Below are 19343 nucleotides of genomic sequence, written 5' to 3' on the forward strand. Positions count from 1 at the left end.
AAGTGATCATCCTTTTTTTGTTCCTCAGTTCCACCATATAACCTCACTAGACGAACCGTCCGCAATGTCACCTCTGATCACTGCCGTGACATCCTCCTTAACATAGAAACATAGAAAATAGGTGCAGGAGTAGGCCATTCGGCCCTTCGAATCTGCACCGCCATTCAATATGATCATGGCTGAACCAACAATGCAACCCCCCTCTCCTCTTTTTCCCTCACCCCTGTCTTTCCTGAATCTCCTGTACCCTGGAACATTGATTCAAGATTCAAGAGGGTTTATTGTCATTACAGCTGTATAGACAGTACACAATGCAAAGAGACAGCGTTTCCCTAGAGCCTCGGTGCTACATAGAACACAATTGGACAACATGCTACATATATAGATATACTACGCTATACACATGGTGCAAAACCTTCCTTACTAAAGTGCAACAAAGTAAATAGAAAATGTACAAAACAACAACACAGGACAGTAGACAACAGTGCAACAGAGTGCAACATTGAGCTGCCAGTCCTGCCCCTCCCTTAACCAGGTTTCAGTCATGACGACAACGTCCCAGTCGCTCGTACCTATCCATGCCCTATGCTCATCTGCCTTGCCCGTCAGGCCCCTTGCATTACAATACGTGCAGTTTAAACCAACCCACCTTCCTTGCTCCCTGCCTTTCATCTGCCTATTCTCTCCAGTAACCTTGCCCACACCACCCTCCATACCAACTTCTAGCCTCTCATGTGTCTCTGTCCTGCACAAAATCCCACCCCCCTGCCATTTTAAACCCTCCCGTGTAGCATTAGCAAACCTGTCCACTAGGATGTTGGTCTCCCTCCAAATAACGGGAATTGATTGTTATTGGCTCGGCTATTTACTGCCAAGGCCTTTCAGAACACAAGAAAAACCTACAGATTAGGAGCACTCAGACCCTTGAGCCTGCTCCTCCGTTAAGTATGATCATAGTTGATCTGCTTCAGACCCCATCTCCTCTTCTGCATCAGTTCCCCATTCTCAGCACACCTTACTCCCAGCAGCGACCAGAAAAAAGATTGCAAAAGGAATGGCCCAGGCCGTTTAATTTCATTTATTCGATGAATTGAATACTGCATAATCTGCATAGAAGTTGAGAAACTTAACTGAAAATTGATGTTTAATTTATGACCCCAACCTTACTTGATAAAATAAAATTTCCTGCTGTGTGCTTTGATATGCAATTCACCATTAAATTGGCCTGACTATCCCAGCTGCACTCATTCATACATGAGGAATATAAAGACATGGCTATAATTACTTGTGCGACAATTTTTGTGATTATCAGAAAGGCGGCGTGACCGACGTTTGCAGCGGCCTCTGCAGTCCATCTGTCTATTTTTGTTATTTTTGTCCCATTGAGTGTATAGTTTGTAGTGGTTTATATATTATTTTTTACTGTGTATATGTGGGGGGCGGGGGAACTTTTAAATCTCTTCCCTGTACGGGGACCCGACCTTTTCTCTGTCAGGTCTCCATTGTCGTTGGGGCCTAGCACCGTGGAGCGGCCTCCAACCGGAATGACCTGGGGGCTCCAGTCACGGAGCCTGCAGACTTACCATCATGGAGCTGGCCGGCTTCAAAGCATGGAGAGCTGTGCTGGCGTGCGGCTGCGACCCGACTTCGGAGGCTCCAGCCGCAGGCCCGGTGGACGGCTACATCGGGTGCTCGCGAGTCCCTGGTGGGAGACTGCTTTTCGGAGCTCCTGCAATGGCAACTTCTCCCTCCCGAATTGCGGGGTTGAAAACGACCCGGAGCGGGGCCTTAACGACCGCGGGACTTACCATCGCCCGCCGAGAGCTTTGACATCGGGAGAAGAATGGAGAGCAGGGGGGGGACCATACTTTGCCTTCCATCACAGTGAGGAGGAGATTCACTGGGATGGATGTTTGTGTGAACTGTGTCAGTTGTGTGTCTTGTTAATTGTTTCTTTTTGCTGTATGACTGCAGAAACCAAATTTCGTTTGAACTTCATTTGTGGTTCAAATGACAATAAACTAAATTGTAATTGTAAGACATGGCTATAATTACTTGTGCGACATTCTTTGTGATTATCAGAAACTTTAACGGAAATGTTTAAATTAATTTGGGTATTGTGATCTTTACAGACCGAGATGAATGCTCATATCATAGTGGAAGGATTTGCCAACAAGCATGCATCAATACAGTGGGAAGTTTCCTTTGTTCCTGTGAGGATGGATATTCACTCGCTGCTGACGACTTTTCTTGTGTAGGTATGTTGCAAGATAGGGCTTTAGAATGAAGAGATATGGTGCTATTCATTCCCTGCTGAGATGCACACAGCTTAATTAAATTAAATACATATGTTAGAATAACTCCGTCCATTAAACGTACTGTGCCAGGCACCAACATTTAAATTCAGATAGTTGTGTCAAACAAAGAAGCACATTCAAGATTAACAAGAGAGATCTCACAAGGTAAATACAAAGCAAGTAGTTATGTAACTAATCTTAATTGGGAAAGAAAAGAATTAAAAACATTAAATATTTTAAATCGCATTGTTATTAGAAAAATTACAGTAGTTGAAGAAGGTGGCTCACCATGACGTGTCATAGGCAATCCAGAATGGGCACACATGCTGACACCCACACTCTGAATATAAACAAAACACAATGAATCAACTTGCGGCTTATAGTAACTGCTAAAATTCTTTCCTTGAATGTATCAACTTTCCTCAAAGGATTACATGTACTTGATATTTTTGCTTAAAGCTTTGTACTATTAGCTGAAGCTGAAAATTCCATGAAGCAAGGGAGGGAAAGAAGGATGTTTTAAAGGTGACAGGAATTGATTAAAATACATGCTGCAGATTTTGTTCCATTTCTTTACCAATAGGATTTTAAATTTGATGGGTTGTGAAGCAAATATCCTACCCAAATCTGCTCTTTTCAAGTCCAGGGTAGTAGCTGCCCTTTTATGGGCTTTTTATATTGAAATGCCATTGGCGGAATTGTAGGGTATGCTCTTAATCATGGGTTGCCCAAGTCAGAAACAAATGATGTGTGGGGTGGGTGGGGACATGATGCGGACAGGTAAGAGGTGGGATGGCTGAACACCTTATTGTGGATGATTAAATGTTGACGTTTATATGATTATATGATTATTTCAAAAATACAAAATGTCATTACGTCTTGTTACGTTGTGGCCATCAAATTATGTCGCATCTGAAAAACTACTTAAATGCAGACTGTCATATACAAAAAAATGACAACCAATTGCTTGGTGTTGCTTATTGTATCTTATCATTGATTTTAGACATGGATGAGTGTGAAGCATTTGGAGACGCACTCTGTGAGCACAAATGCATTAATACAAGAGGCAGTTTCAAGTGTTCTTGCCCCCTTGGCTATGAGATGTTCACTGATGGACAGATGTGTATAGGTATGTGGCTTTTCTTATTTTATAATTATTTGGCACAAAATTAATGCTGCAATACTATTTTATAATCGATAATGTTTTATTTTGTTATTAATGTTTAATGTTTTATGTGTCATTCCCAACTGTCACTATGTCATGTTGTCACTTGCGGCCGGAGCACCAAGGCAAATTCCTTGTATGTGAATACTAGGCCAATAAACTTATTCATTCATTCATAAAGTAATTAAAAAATGACTACCTCCTCAGCCTCCAGTCTTGAGGTGTTGTTGTGCATTATTTGAATATTGTGCATCACATTATTTCTGAGACAAAGTGCATGCAGCAAAGTCTTTCCTCTGCAATTTTCAACCTATATTCTCAATGCCAGAATAGTGGCTGACGGGCTCAGTTTAATCTGGTGGGAGTTAGGCTGGCAAAACTATATTTGAATCACAAGAAGTGATAGAAAGATCTTTGGCAGTCAGCATCTAAAGCACCTCATAATTGGGTTGCTGGAATATTAAATTATCTTTATTTTCAGATTCAAATAAAGCTGGCTTCCTTTTTCAGCATTTTCTGCCTTTTATTAGGTACAAACAGCTAAGCTGACGGACAAAGCCATCTTTGTGATTCACTTTCTAAATCATCTTCAGGAAAGATCACCATTCACACATGTAAATTAACATGCTACTAATGCTGTGTGCACCATTACACATTTTGATACACCAAGAAATGCTCAATATTGCCTTGCTGATTTTCCCCCTCAAAATCTGTCAGTGTGTTTTCCTGATGTCTGATATAGGATTCATATTTTTTTAAAGTCTGATTCAGTAAATTAACATTTCCTTTTTGATTTCTGTTCAGGAAATTTGTGCTGTCATTAATTGCATCTGTATTTCATGCTGCTTGTCTGAATTTGTAGAACCTCAATAGACACAGGAGCTGAGCCTCAAATCCAATATGTGGTTCATCATCGGCAGCAAATACTTCCAAGTCCATAATATCGTCCTAAGAATCTCCCACTGTGAAGGTCATCATTTTTGTGTGGCTGTTTTTGACCTTCCAAAAACTGAGAACTAAGGTGGAGAGCACAGTTGATGTTTGTAAAATTGTATGAGCCTCCTGATAGTGGCCTATTTGGGTCATAGTTTAACAAACAGAAGTCAGCTGTTATGTTAAATTGTCAACGAGCCAGTGTGAGTTCAAATGAAGAAAACTGCTTTTGACAACATAATGCACTTTCATTTCAATTTAAGTAATAGTTTTGGCCTGAAAATCAAACTTGAAATAAATTAGTGCAGGAAGGCTTCTGTGCCTCCTGTACCAAGTACTTCGGTGCCAGCAACTTAAATTATTGAATAGTGCTGAAAACCAGCTTCAGTAAAGTCACATATTTCCAGCCCATGTTACTCTGAAAGATGTTTCATTCTGTATTTTTCTTAGCCTTTGCATTTTTCTTAGCCTTTGCTTGACAGCTGTGAGTGTTTGGAATTAATGCATGCATCTGTGAGAAGTTGTGTGAACACAGAATCAAGAACATCAAATATACAGATAGGGAACAGACCCTTCAGCCCTCAGGGTCTCTGCAGAACATGATGCCAAGATAAACTAATTTCACTAGCCTGCCCATGATCCCTATCCCTCCATTCCCTGCATATCTATGTGCCCACAGTATCTAATAGTCTTATCAAAGCCGCTATTATATCTGCCTCTACCACCATCCCTGGCATCATGTTCCAGGCCCCTGCCACCTTCTGTTCATAAATCAAGCCCTGCACATCTTCTTTAAACTTTTCGCCTCTCACCTTAAAGCTATGTCCTCTAGTCTTTAGTATTTCTACCCTGGGGAAATAGGTTCTGACTGTCTACCCTAACTATGCCTCTCGTAATTTTATATTTCTCTATCAGGTCTCCCCTCAACTTCTGGTGTTCCAGAGAAAACAATCCAAATTTCCACCTTTCACCCCATCAGCCATCGCAGACAAACATAATCCTCTGACATTTTTCCCACCTCCAACGGGATCCCACCACTAGTCATATCTTCCAATTTCCACCCCATTCTGCTTTCCGCAGAGACCATTCCCTCCGCAACTCCTTGGTTAACTTATCCACCCCCCCCCCCCCAATCCCAGGAACCCTCCCCTGCAACCGCAGGAGATGCAACACCTGTCTCTATACCTCCTCCCTTGATTGTCCAGGGACCCCGATAGTCCTTTCAAGTTAGGCAGTGGTTCACTTGCACCTCCTCCAACCACATCTACTGTATCCTTCGTTTTAGGTGCAGACTCTTGTATATCGGCAAGACCAAACGTAGACTTGCCGATCTTTTTTCTGAAAAACTTCGCTCAGTCCGCCTTGGCTTACGTGATCTCCCGGTTGCCAAACACTTTAACTCCCCTTCTCATTCTCATGCTGACCATTCTGTCCTGGGCCGCCTCCATTGTCCGAGTGAGGCCAAACGCAAATTGGAGGAACAACACCTCATATTTCGCTTGGGCAGCTTACAACCCAGTGGTATGAATTTGATTTCTCTAACTTCAAATAACTCTTGCATCCCCTCTCTCTCCATCTGTCCTCCACCCAGGACGCCTTGCTAGTTTCAATGTTGTCCTGTTGAGTTTCATTGTCTAACTCGTTATCACCTAGCCCAAGCCAACAATGGATTATTGTGGGCTCAACATTTCTTTGATCATTGTAACTTGTTTGCATATCTCCCACTCATTTGTTCTATATTTCTCTATATCAGTCTATATCTCTCGTTTCCCTTTCCCTTGACTCTCAGTGTGAAGAAGGGTCACAACCTGAAATATCATCTATTCCTTCTTTCCAGAGTTGCTGCCTGACCTGCTGAGTTACTCCAGCTTTTTGTGTCTATCCAAGTTTATACAACCTCTCCTTGTATCTCATATCCACCTAATCCAGGCAGCGTTCTGGTCAACCTATTCTGCACCTTCTACAAAACCTCCACATCCAAAACTGCATGCAATATTCTAAACACGGCCTATCCAAAGTCCAACAGAGCTGCATCATGACTCATACATAATCCTCCGACTTATGAAGGCAAGCATTCCATTTGGTTTCTTTATCACTCTGGCTACTTGTGTTGCCACTTTCAGGAAGCTATGGACTTGGACCCCAAGATCGACTTGTACATCGATACTGTTAATGGTCTTGCCATTAACTCTATACATTCCCCTTACATTCCCGAGGCCATAATACTTGACAATGCTTTGTAAGATCATCATGATCTTCATGAAATATTTCTGAAAGTGGCAGTTAAATACCAGAATTCAAGGTTCACTATTTTTATGGTGAAAGTCACATGAGAATGAAATGATTCAGAAAATATCTTCAAACATACAGAGCAGTGTTTAATTTGAAGAGAGAGCTATCTCAATAGATGAGTGAATGTTAGGTCAAGTGGGTCGGATGTTATGTTTTGGAGCATTATGAAGTTAATAACACACCCATTAACAGCCTTGACTGTCTTTTTATTGACAGATGTGAATGAATGTGAGAAGAGTAATTGCTCCCACCACTGTGCGAATACTCTGGGCAGCTTCCAGTGCTTATGCCCACGTGGATATACTCTGCACACTAACGGCCACAATTGTCAAGGTCTGTTTCCTTTTGCTTGCACAGGTTGCAGGGGGTGGGGTGTTGATTGAGTTCTTGTTGGTTGGTTATATTCTGCAACTGAACTTCTGAACTAGAGAAAGCTTAGTATGTCAGAGAGAAGATTTAGTGGAAAGAGGTGATGATTGGAACCCTTGCGTTATGTGGAGATTGTTCTCCTAAGAGCAGGAAAAAAATTAAATGAATGTTTAATAGATGGCAATATGAAGGCATAACTACAAATGTTATGGCAGGCTTTGCTATTTCTGATTTACTGTATCAAGGACTGTATTTTGCCGTGTGATGGCTGAGGTGACCATGATTATACCTGGCAGCATTCTGTAACGTGCTGACAATTGCCGTCTGGCCCTTATCCAATAGAAATTATAAAATGATGCAGATGAAAGGGAGGAAGTCTGAAGGTCTAGAAGGAAACTCGCTGGGAGATGCGTTGAGAAAATACACTTAAAAGCAAAATATGCTGGAAAATAGGCAAAATGAGAGTGAGCAAAGAAAAAATTTAAATACAATAACTTGCAAAGCAAGTGTTGACTACAACGATAAAATGAAATCCGAGAACCCCAAATTAAACGCGCCTCTGAGATGTATATAAAAATCATTCCACAGCTCTGCTGAGCAGCAGTGTGTGCACAATATCACATCACATTGTAACTTCCAATTATGAGAGTTACCTAAGCACATTCAAGAGTATGACTTGTATTCATTTTAAGACATCAATGTAAATAAAATGATCTTCTTGGTTTCAAGATAACAATGAATGCGCTGCCTCTGGAAATGGCCATTGTGTTCACAACTGTGTCAACACAGCTGGTAGTTACTACTGCACCTGTCACCCAGGTTATCGGCTCCACTTTAACAGACATTCCTGCATCCGTAAGTCATTCCCTTGTTATTGCAATTCTTGCAGTAAGTTTGTACTCTTTAAGATTCCCATTAAATAGAATTGGTGAAAAGTAGTTGACGTAAATTGATATCTGAATGCATCTTGATTCCATAATCATCAGAATATATTTGTGAATCTACAGCTCTCAAATAATTATGGTATATCTGATAATTTTTCAGCTTTTTATGGTCTTCCAAAACACTGCTGGCCACGGTTTTCTCCTGTTTTTCTCTTATAACACTTAACCAACACTTTAATTGATTTTGTAGAATAATGTTCAATTAACTTTTAGCATTTATCCTGCTTTGAGGGTGAGGTATTTTCTCTATTGTATGTTTTAGTTTTTCGCTATAGTTTTAATTTTAGTTCATTTTTTTACCCTAATATCTTTCTGTTTTAAGTAACAGTCTTGAATCTATACTATGCACTGCTTTTAGAATGCTAACAACTTGGCCACTCTTCTTCTGCAGTGAAAATGTTTCGTTTTAGGAGTTGCTTCTCAGCTCTTGTAAACCTAATTATCTTTGTTGTATTTCTGTGTACTTTCTCCAACACTTCAATGTATTTTGAAGGTAAAGGCCAAAACTCTACACAATCCCCAAATATAGTGTTCCAAGTAAAGCTGTCAATTTTGACTTGTGGTTAAAAAATAATGAGACGCCCTTCTGCATGATCTATATCTTATAATTGCAGGCTTAGAGATGTCAATAATTTCACCAAGTTTCTTCCATTTCCATTTCTTCTAATGGATATAGCTTCATTATGCACATATGTTTTCTGTTTCCTGTTCCATTTGGCATTACATTCTGAGGCTCTGCTACATTTGCAATCCCATCTGCTTTGCCTTAGTCCAATTGCTATTAGCCCCTTTAAAAAAAAAAAGTTTTGCTTGGGAAAGCTTTTAGTATCTTCTGGAAACAACACTAAATTCTGTCCACTGGGCATCTCTCATGTAATAATTATTTAAATAAAGTCTTGTTCTATTTACTTGCTGCTTTGAAGAATTCCAGTGGATATTTGAATTTGTTTCCCAGGTCTGAATTGTTTCGTATTGCTTTTGTGATCCTCACAACGGCAGCAACAGCAGTCATATATTTTTTCATTACACTTTATTACACCCGAGTGTTTTTGTCTTTCACTTTTTTTTATACTGGGGTAATACTTGATGTTCTCCAATTCCCAATTGAACCTACAATGTTTGTGGGATTTCTGAGTCACAAAATTGAATCAATGATCAAGATAGATTGGTTCTACCTGTTCTGCACCTGGCCTGCCAGTGCTTAATGAGATAAGCTGTAGGAATGTTTATCACATAATGCATGTAAAGGTCTTATTTTGTATACTAATCTACTGATACTCGGTTTCATTTACAGCTGACCGTGTCTGCCAATCTTGTCAAAGTGAATGTCCCACTGGATTTAGCCTCCTACCTAATGGAGTTGACTGTACAGGTGAGGATTGCAGGCTCTTTGATGCTGGTTTTCAGGTATAAATTATGAACTGGTTGTTATTGTCTAACCATTAATCAGTTTATTTTGCTCCCTAACCAAGCTTTACTCAGTTTTTGTCAAGTATTAAGGTTAGGTGCGCTTTGGAAAGCTCCAACATACTGTCCCGTTGCATTATGTCTGGGTTGCAATGTTATGAACTCTTATGTCACTTATAATCACATATATTACTCATTGCCATGTTGTGATCAGACAATCGTTTTCAAGAAAACAATAGACTTCAGTTCAAACAGTTTATTCTACAATTTTTTTCTGCCCCTGTGCGGAGGTTTAATGGCAAGCTGTAACCATTCTGAAAATTGTTTTCACTTTAATAAGTCGACAGATAATTCCTGGTGAATACTTTTGAATAGGAAGTTTGTAAGACTATATTTCCCACATGATTTTGTTTATATTGTTTGGGTCTTCAGCTCTTTACATAGCACCATCAGTCACTGTCAGGAAGCACACACAGGTGACTTCTGTATTCTATTCATCTTTTTGTAAGATGTAAAATTCAGTTGTGAATGAAGTGCGGTTCATCCACCTTTATATGTTGGTTATGTAGTTGAGATTGTCCCCTTCAGTTTTTACTTCAGCATATAAAAGGCATGCTGAATTGGGTTCAGATCGGGTGATTGGGTGGCGCCACCGCAGTAGCTGCCTCGCCAGCAGCTGTTAGTCCTTTCACCCTTTTTGAAATATGAAGTGTGCAAGGATGTAGCTGTTGACCCTTGGTCTATTATTGTGCCTCCTTTAAAGCACATTGGCCTGTTCCAACTGGGAATGACAACTCTTACATACTTTGACATTTTCATGATGTCAGCACTTTAATGTTTAGTCTCGCTAAGCACTGAGATATGTCAGAAATATGACAGCGCATCCTGGACATTTATATCATTTTGAACATTTTAAGCTATGTTTATACATAGTCCTCCCATTTCAGGGCACTATAATATTTGGGACACATGGCTTCACAGGTGTTTGTAATTGCTCAGGTGTGTTTAAATGCCTCCATCATGCAGGTATAAGAGAGCCTTCAGCACCTGGTCTTTCCTCCAGTTTTTCCATCACCTTTGGAAACTTTTACTGCTGTTTATCAACATGAGGACCAAAGTTGTGCCAATGAAAGTCAAAGAAGCCATTATGAGACTGAGAAACAAGAATAAAACTGTTCGACATCAGCCAAATATTAAGCTTACCAAAATAAAATGTTTGGAACATCATTGAGAAGAAAGAGAGCACTGGTGAGCTTACTAATCGCAAAGAGACTGGCAGGCCAAGGAAGACACCCACAGCTGATGACAGACGAATTCTCTCTATAATAAAGAAAAATCCCCTAACACTTGTCCGGCAGATCAGAAACACTCTTCAGGAGTCGGGTGTGGATTTGTCAATGACCACTGTCTGCAGAAGACTTCATGAACAGAAATACAGAGGCTACACTGCAGGATGCAAACCACTGGTAATCGGCAAAAATAGGATGGTCAGGTTAGTTTGCCAAGAAGCACTTAAAAGAGCAACCACAGTTCTGGAAAAAAGGTCTTGTGGACAGATGAGACGAAGATTAACTTATATCAATGATGGCAAGAGCAGAGTATGGAGGAGAGAAGGAACTGCCCAAGATCCAAAGCATACCACCTCATCTGTGAAAGGCGGTGGTGGGGGTGTTATGGCCTGGGCATGTATGGCTGCTGAAGGTACTGGCTCACTTATCTTCATTGATGATACAACTGCTGATGGTAGTATAAGGAATTCTGAAGTGTATAGACACATCCTATCTGTCAAGTTCAAACAAATGGATCAAAACTCATTGGCCGGCGGTACAGCAAGACAATGATCACAAACATACTGCTAAAGCAACAAAGGAGTTTTTCAAAGCTAAAAGCTGGTCACTTCTTGAGTGGCCAAGTCAATCACCCGATCTGAACCCAATTCAGCATGCCTTTTATATGCTGAAGTAAAAACTGAAGGGGACAAGCCCCCAAAACACGCATATGCTAAAGATACAATACAATACAATACAATTCAATTTATTGTCATTTGGACCCCTTGAGGTCCAAACGAAATGCCGTTTCTGCAGCCATACATTACAAACAAATAGATCCAAGACACAACATAATTTACATAAACATCCATCACATTGCTGTGATGGAAGGCCAAAAAAACTTCTCTCTCCACTGCACTCTCCCCCCCCGATGTCAGAGTCAAAGATGGCTGCAATACAGGCCTGGCAGAGCAACACCAGAAATGACACCCAGCAACTGGTGATGTCCATGAATTGCAGACTTCAAGCAATCATTGCATGCAAAGGATATGCAACAAAATACTAAACATGACTACTTTCATTTACATTACTTTGCTGTGTCCGAAACATTTATGGTGCCCTGAAATGGGGGAACTATGTATAAACACTGCTGTAATCTCTACATGGCGAAACCAAAATGTATAAAAATGGCCTTTATTAAAATCTCACAATGTGCACTTCAACCACATTTTTTACTTTCCAAATCTCAAGTTCAAGTTCAAGTTGACATTTATTGTCACATGCACCAATTGGTACAGTGAAATTTGAGTCACCATACAGCCATACAAATAAAAAGAACACAATATACGATAGAGTTTAACATAAATATCCACCACAGCGGAATCAACGTTTCACACTGTGATGGAAGGCAATAAAGTTCAGTCATTTTCCTCTTTGTTCACCCATGGTCGGGTCCTTTGAACCTCCGCAGTTGAGGCTACGGATGGCCCGATGAACAGGCCCTCTCGCTGGGATGATCGAAACTCCGGCGTCGGAACTGTTCGGAACACACTCGCGGCTTGGACTTTCTGAATTGGCTGCTTCTTACCGGAGACCGCGGCATCCGAGTCCACAGGACAAGCTGGACGGAGCTCCAATACTGGCGATCCCCAGCAAAAGATCACAGGCCTCCGCGATGTTAAAGTCAGTGCCGTGCCCGTGGCTAGAAGCTCCGCAGACCACAGCAGGCCCAACACTCCGGAGCTCTAATACAGGCGATCCCCGGCAAGGCATCGCCCCGCTTCGCGATGATAATTCAGTGCTGCGCTGCTGCTGAAGCTCTTGCCAGCCTCCGGTAGGATAGGCCGCGTTAATCCAGTTGGTAGGCCGCGAGGGAGGGGGCGAAGATGCGACAAGGAGAAAAGGAGCATCTCCGTCCAGGTAAGTGAGTGAAAAACGGTTTTCCCCTATTTCCCCCCACCACCCCCCACATAAGACATAATAAGAAACATTTAAAACATACATTTAGACACACTGAAAAATAACAAAAAGGGTGAAAGGACTAACAGCTGCTGGCGAGGCAGCTACTGCGGTGGCGCCACCCAATGGAAATTGTGGAGTACAGACGCAAATAAATAAATGATGGGTCTTTGTCCCAAACATTCTGGAGGTCACTGTATGTGAATGCTAAAACTGTGTTAATTTTGAATTCCTCTTTTCCCTTCTGAGCACGCATTGTTGATTATTCAGTGGTTCAAGCACTCTTATCAATAATTTCCTGTTTTGTCAAGAGACTTATTGCAGCGTTTTTTTCTTAACTGCATCTTATTTTGTTTAATCCATTTATTTCCAAATCATATTTGTCGATATTTTGCGAATTTCTTGAACCATATCATTTTGTGAAAAAAATTGAAGTTGTGTATCTGAAAATTGGCCTTGACATTGGCACCTAAGGATGCCTATCATTCCTGTCCCTATATGCTCACTTTGAGATATAATTTGCCACCTTTAATTCTGCACCAGAAAGTTGTCTAATAATACTAAGGAATTCAGAACGAAAGGTACTTTTAACAAAGAGGCGGGTTACCTTGCACTATATTTATTCTGCCTAGATATTCCTGTCTCTTTGTAAAGTGATAGAAACATAGAAATAGGTGCAGGAGTAGGCCATTAGGCCCCTCGAGCCAGCACCGCCATGCAATATGATCATGGCTGATCGTCCAAAATCAGTACCCATTCCGGCTTTTTCCCCATATCCCCTGATTCCCTTAGCCCTAAGAGCAAAATCTAACTCTCTCTTGAAAACATCCAGTGAACTGGTCTCCACTGCCTTCTGTGGCAGAGAATTGCACAGATTCACAACTCTCTGGGTGAAATTGTGTTTCCTCATCTCAGTGCTATATGGCTTACCCCTTATTCTTAAACTGCGACCCCTGGTTCTGGACTCCCCCAACATTGGAAACATTTTTCCTGCATCTACCCTGTCTAATTCTATATGTTTCTGTAAGATATCCTCTCATCCAGCGAATAGAAGCCCAGTTGCCCAATTCTTTCATCATACGTCAGTCCCGCCATCCCGGGAATTAACCTGGTGAACCTACACTGTACTCCCTCAATAGCAATAATGTCCTTCCTCAAATTAGGAGACTAAAATTGCACACAATACTCCTGGTGCGCTCTCACCAGGGCCCCGTACAACTGCAGTAGGACCTCCTTGCCCCTAAACTCAAATCCTCTCTCAATGAAGGCCAACATGGCATTGGCTTTCTTCACTGCCAGCTGTACCTGCATGCTTACTTTCAGTGACTGATGTACAAGCACACCCAGTTCTCGTTGCGCCTCCCCTTTTCCAATCTGACACCATTCAGATAATAATCTGCCTTCCTGTTCTTGCCACCAAAGTGGATAACTTCACATTTATCTACATTATACTGCATCTGCCATGCTTCTGTCCACTCATCCAACCTATCCAAGTCACCCTGCAGTCTCATAGCATCCTCCTCGCAGTGCACACTGCCACCCAGCTTTATGTCATCCGCAAACTTAGAGATGTTACATTTAATTCCCTTGTCTAAATCGTTAATATATATTGTAAACAACTGGGGTCCCAGCACCGAGCCTTGCGGCACCGCACTAGTCACTGCCTGCCATTCTGAAAAAGACCCGTTAATTCCTACTCTTTGCTTCCTGTCAATACCCCCAATACCATGTGCTCTAATTTTGCACACTAATCCCTTGTGTGGGATCTTGTCAAAGACTTTTTGAAAGTCCAGATGCACCACATCCACTGGCTGTCCTTTATCCATTCTACTTGTTACATCCTCAAAAAATTCCAAAAGGTTAGTCAAGCATGATTTCCCCTTAACAAATACATGCTGACTTTGACTGATCCCATCATCGTTTTCCAAATGCGCTGCTATAACATCTTTAATAATCGACTCCAGCATCTTCCCCACTACCGATGTAAGTTTAACTGGTCTATAATTCCCCGTTTCATCTCTCACTCCTTTCTTAAAAAGTGGAGTACCCTCCAGTCCACAGGAACTGATCCAGAGTCGGGAGAACATTGGAAATTGTTCACCAATGCATCCACAATTTCTAGAACCACCTCCTTGAGTACTCTGGGATGCAGATCATCTGGCCCTGGAGATCTATCTGCCTTCTGTCCCAACAATTTAACTAACAGCATTTCCTGTCTTATGTGGATCCCTTCAGTTCCCCCATCCCACTAGATCCTCGGTCCCCTAGAATTTCCGGGAGTTTGTTTGTGTCTTCCTTAGTGAAGATAGAACCAAAGTAGTCATTGAACTGCTCTGCCATTTCCTTGTTTCCCCATTATAAATTCACCTGTCTCTGACTGTAAGGGACCTACATTCGTCTTCACTAACCTTTTCCTTTTTACACACGTACAGAAACTTTTAGTCAGTTTTTATATTTCCCGCAAGCTTTCTTTCATGCTCTACTTTCCTCATTGACAGAATAAAATTTGAGAATTTTATTTTTCATTTCAGAATATATTGTGAGAAATGTAACTATTATTTTCCTAGTTTTATGGCCTTTTTTATTTATGCTTCTCATTATACCAAGAAAACAATCACTTTTTTATTCACTCTCAATGGATATTGATGTAATTTTAGCTTTAATAAATCCCATGCTACCTGTTAGCTTGATCTTGTCCAGAAATTCAACAAGGAATTAATGGATCAAATATTCTTCATTTGTCAAATGCTTTACGTTCTAGTGTGATTTCACCCTATAGTGTCTTGATAAACACAATGATCAGTGTGTAACGGCTTGTCAAGTAAGTGTAATTTTCCATCACCACCACAATATCAGTGGAAATGTCCACTATATCTGCTTTTTAGGAGTGTTAAATTAATTTTTATGTTTATGTGCAGTAACATTATATCTTCTGGAAGAAAAGGGTAACAATAAATTTAGAGGGAATGACCAGATGATATGAATTAGCATCATTATAAAAAAAAATGGATTGGAGAGATTTATGGTACAAAAAGCAATACATTTGCAGGATATGTATTGACTTCATTTACAGGTGTTGAAAGTCGTTGTTGTCTGAAAGTAAATTGGATATGGAGGTCTAATATATTGAATCCAAATAACAATAGGAATGAAAGAGACTGAAGCTTTTGGTTGTCTGGCCTAATGTGGATAGAAACATGACATTAATTGCCTGGTTATTAATCCTGACTTTGGTTTGTTAATTGATCTAACCTTTGATCTTTGGTTTATTTCTGAAGTAGGGTTTTGCAGTCCGGATATAATATTTTAGGTAAAATTGATATGATATTTTATTCAAAATTACATTGTGTAACATTCCTTAGTAAGGCATTAAATGTAGTTGCAGGTAACATCTGTTAAGCCAATGTTGGTGTTATCTATCTCGATTGTTGGAATAGCCTTACATCATAAAGTATACCAAAGTATACACAACGTATCTTGGCAACTACAGGAACATATTTCATCAAATTTATGAATGCACATGCAGAGATTTAAATATGCATGAGTAAGTGAGACCATTTCACTTCAAAACTTTGCCTGCGATTTATGGAGCTAGATTCATTATATATTGTGTTTCATTTCCTTTGTGCTATGTTTATGCTATGAATTCCATCTGTTTCCTATTTGTTGGGTTTGGGTTGCTTGCTTATGTTTACTTATGCACATGGTTGGGATCTTAGATTTGCTAATGCAGCTCCTGCATGGGAGTATCTTGGCTTTGCTTGCCCCAACATGAAGTCAGTACTTATTTGCTTTCAAGCCTGAAATGTATTTACTTTTGAAAGTGCCTGCTTATGAATATTTCTGGATAGCTGCTTATGAATATTTCTGGATAGCTGCTTATGAACATTTATGGATTGGGATAGGAGACCTTGCCCATGTATGGATTGGTCAGATTGTAGTTCCTTGTAAATACTCCAGATAATCTGTTCCAAAAATTAAAGAATGAGTTGTGAAATATTATGACAATTTACTGTCTTGTGGAAAAGTAGCACACGATGCATGCTTGATCACCCTATTTGAAGATTAACGAGTCCACATTTTTAATAGGAGTGTCAGATAGGTTCTTGACCAGAGAGAAAGAGGACAGGCACAGATGTTAGCTGTTTTTAAAATGAGCTGCACTTTACTGCCGTGGATAGTTTGGGAGGAGCACACAAGAGGTTTGGGAGGGGATGCTGTACGCTTCGCTTCAAAGCATATTCCAAAAATAATTGGGGGGAAAAATTAAATACTTGCAACCTTTTAAGTCAAACATATTTTTCCAATGCTACGATATTCTGTTCACTTTAAATAATGGCACGGCAAGTAATGGAAATCAGAAATCAATTCCAGCCCTAAGCATCAATGCAAATGAAAATGGATTAACTTAATATGATATAAATATTGATTGCTGATTTTTTCATTTGAAATCCTCAGCAAGTTTTTTTTTCTCGTTGAGGAGAATTCAGCCAAATGAAATGCCTACTTATAAAGTAAATTAAATTTGATTTTCTTTACTGATATCCAATAAATGTTCACTTTAACAGTCTGGTCCTCTGTAATGGGATTGCGCCCATGTGGCTGAGATGTATATGGGAGGCCAAACATGACAAGAAAAATTACATTTGACCAACTGAAACAAACTTTGTCCACTATAGAGGATTGCTCTAGCAAGGTTTTCCTCTACAATTTGTTTTATTGCAAATGAAGCATGGTGCCTGTGTATCCAATCTTGACTGGACAATCTTATCACTGGACAGGTAGACAAAAGTGCTGGAGAAACTCAGCGGGTGCAGCAGCATCTATGGAGCGAAGGAAATAGGCAACGTTTCGGGCCGAAACCCTTATCACTGGCCAGTTGCTTTGCCTTGTAGATGGACCCTCTGGTGCAGACACTAGTACAGTTTATGCATTAACAGATCAGCAATTCCCTCATTGAAGACGCTGCTTGATTGTAAGGCTTAGCTTATGCTCAAGAAAAGTTTGAGGGTAAATATTTGTAAGGTTCCAGTCACAGACAAAGTCTCACTCAAAGGAGCCACATATCAGTGGTCCTATTTATATACTTCTCTGAATTTTTGTCATGAAAATAGATCACTGGAAGATGAGGAATGCTTCAAATTGCATGTGTTGGTCTTTTGTTGATGTGTTGACCACAGCACTACTGAGTAGGTTTTTATGTCAGAGCTTCACAGTACTTGCCTGTCATTTCTACTCGTGCCAATGCTTTAAAACAGTCTGGCTGAAAACTTGCAAGAGGGAATGTAACAGTTACATGCAATTGTTTGCCTCCATGCCAAGATTTGAGACAATTCATTTGATTGGCTGCTGCAAAATAATTCACATCATTGAAATTTGACAGGATAAATATTCCAGTTCTGGCTGCTGGTCTTCAGTTCCGGTGAAAATGCAACAATTTATCTGGTTGCCTGAGGCTGCAGTAATCTATGCATATCATTTATATGCATAGATTGGAAATGCGTAGTGAGATGGTGCACCAAAGAATCTGTCTGAATACAAATTTTGTTCCAAGAATCTGTAAAAAGCAACTTTCTGAGGAAGTTTAGTATAACTTTTTGGATAGCTTTTGAATCCCTCACACAAGCACCATATTAAATAGAGCAGATAATATCCATTGGAGGACAAGGTGCTTGATATTATCTATTACTATATTTGTAACTACTGCCCCATCTCATCTCAAACTGCTACTGCCCTTGGCATGGTGTGATCCTTGTCCAGTTGGTTAAGACTGCCCTCACCTGCTTCGACTCCTACGTTTATAGTTTCTCGATCTACTTCCAGTGGGTTTGTACCCACCCCTGAGCTGCCACCTCAAGACTCTCAAACTTGCATCTTTTTGTCTCTTTTTCCCCTATTTATATACAGTGTTCAAGGTGTCTCTGTTAGCATTTTCAAAAGTAATCTACTTGGTTTCATTCCCCTGGCCTTTCCTCACATTGCTGCTGTTTTTTTTATCCCTCAATGTATTTGACCAGTTCTCGTATGAAGGCACGTATCTTTTGGATCTGATTCTATCACCCCATCAGGCAGCACACTCACCCATGTTGCCTCTGGCTTTTCTGCTAATCTTCTTAAATATTAATCACTTGATGATCATCTTCTACTCATGGAGTTCAAATAAAAAAACAATATGTCTGGGTTGCTGCCATATAACCTAGAGATAATTTGCAGAACTAATGTTTTTTTTTGCTGATATTCTTCCACACAACATGTAAATTTCCAGTTGACACCATCCAAAGCTCCACATGTACATTGTCAATACGCACCTTTAAATACCACAATTTCTTAACCTTTCCATTGCCTCTTTCAGTTAATTTGCCTGATTCTGCTCTCCCTCAGCCCATCAATAACATTACATAAGAACATAAGAAATAGAAGTGGAAAAAATCCCCCTTGTCCTCACCTTCCACCTCATCAGCCGTCGCATACAATAGACAATATGTGCAGGAGTAGGCCATTCGGCCCTTTGAGCCAACAACGCCATTCAATGTGGTCATGGCTGATCATCCCCAATCAGTACCCTGTTCCTGCCTTCTCCCCATGTCCCCTGACTCTGCTATCTTTAAGAGCCCTATCTAGCTCTCTTGAAAGTTTCCAGTGAACCGGCCTCCACTGGCCTCTGAGGCAGTTAGACAGCACATAATCCCCCGAAAATTTTCGCCACCTC

General features: G+C 40.5%; 1 protein-coding gene across 1 annotated transcript in view; it reads left to right on the forward strand.

The window, feature by feature from the left end:
* The window catches only part of LOC116984781 (kielin/chordin-like protein), a 242197-nt gene that overhangs the window by 121844 nt on the left and 101010 nt on the right, over window positions 1-19343 (forward strand). Inside the window, exons 12-16 of the mRNA XM_033039151.1 lie at window positions 2133-2258; window positions 3301-3426; window positions 6904-7020; window positions 7786-7911; window positions 9295-9372. Of these exons, the coding sequence (XP_032895042.1) occupies window positions 2133-2258; window positions 3301-3426; window positions 6904-7020; window positions 7786-7911; window positions 9295-9372 (573 nt within the window). The remainder of the gene's footprint in view (window positions 1-2132; window positions 2259-3300; window positions 3427-6903; window positions 7021-7785; window positions 7912-9294; window positions 9373-19343) is intronic.

The sequence above is a fragment of the Amblyraja radiata genome, chromosome 20, assembly GCF_010909765.2.
Source record: "Amblyraja radiata isolate CabotCenter1 chromosome 20, sAmbRad1.1.pri, whole genome shotgun sequence".
Lineage (NCBI taxonomy): Eukaryota > Metazoa > Chordata > Chondrichthyes > Rajiformes > Rajidae > Amblyraja > Amblyraja radiata.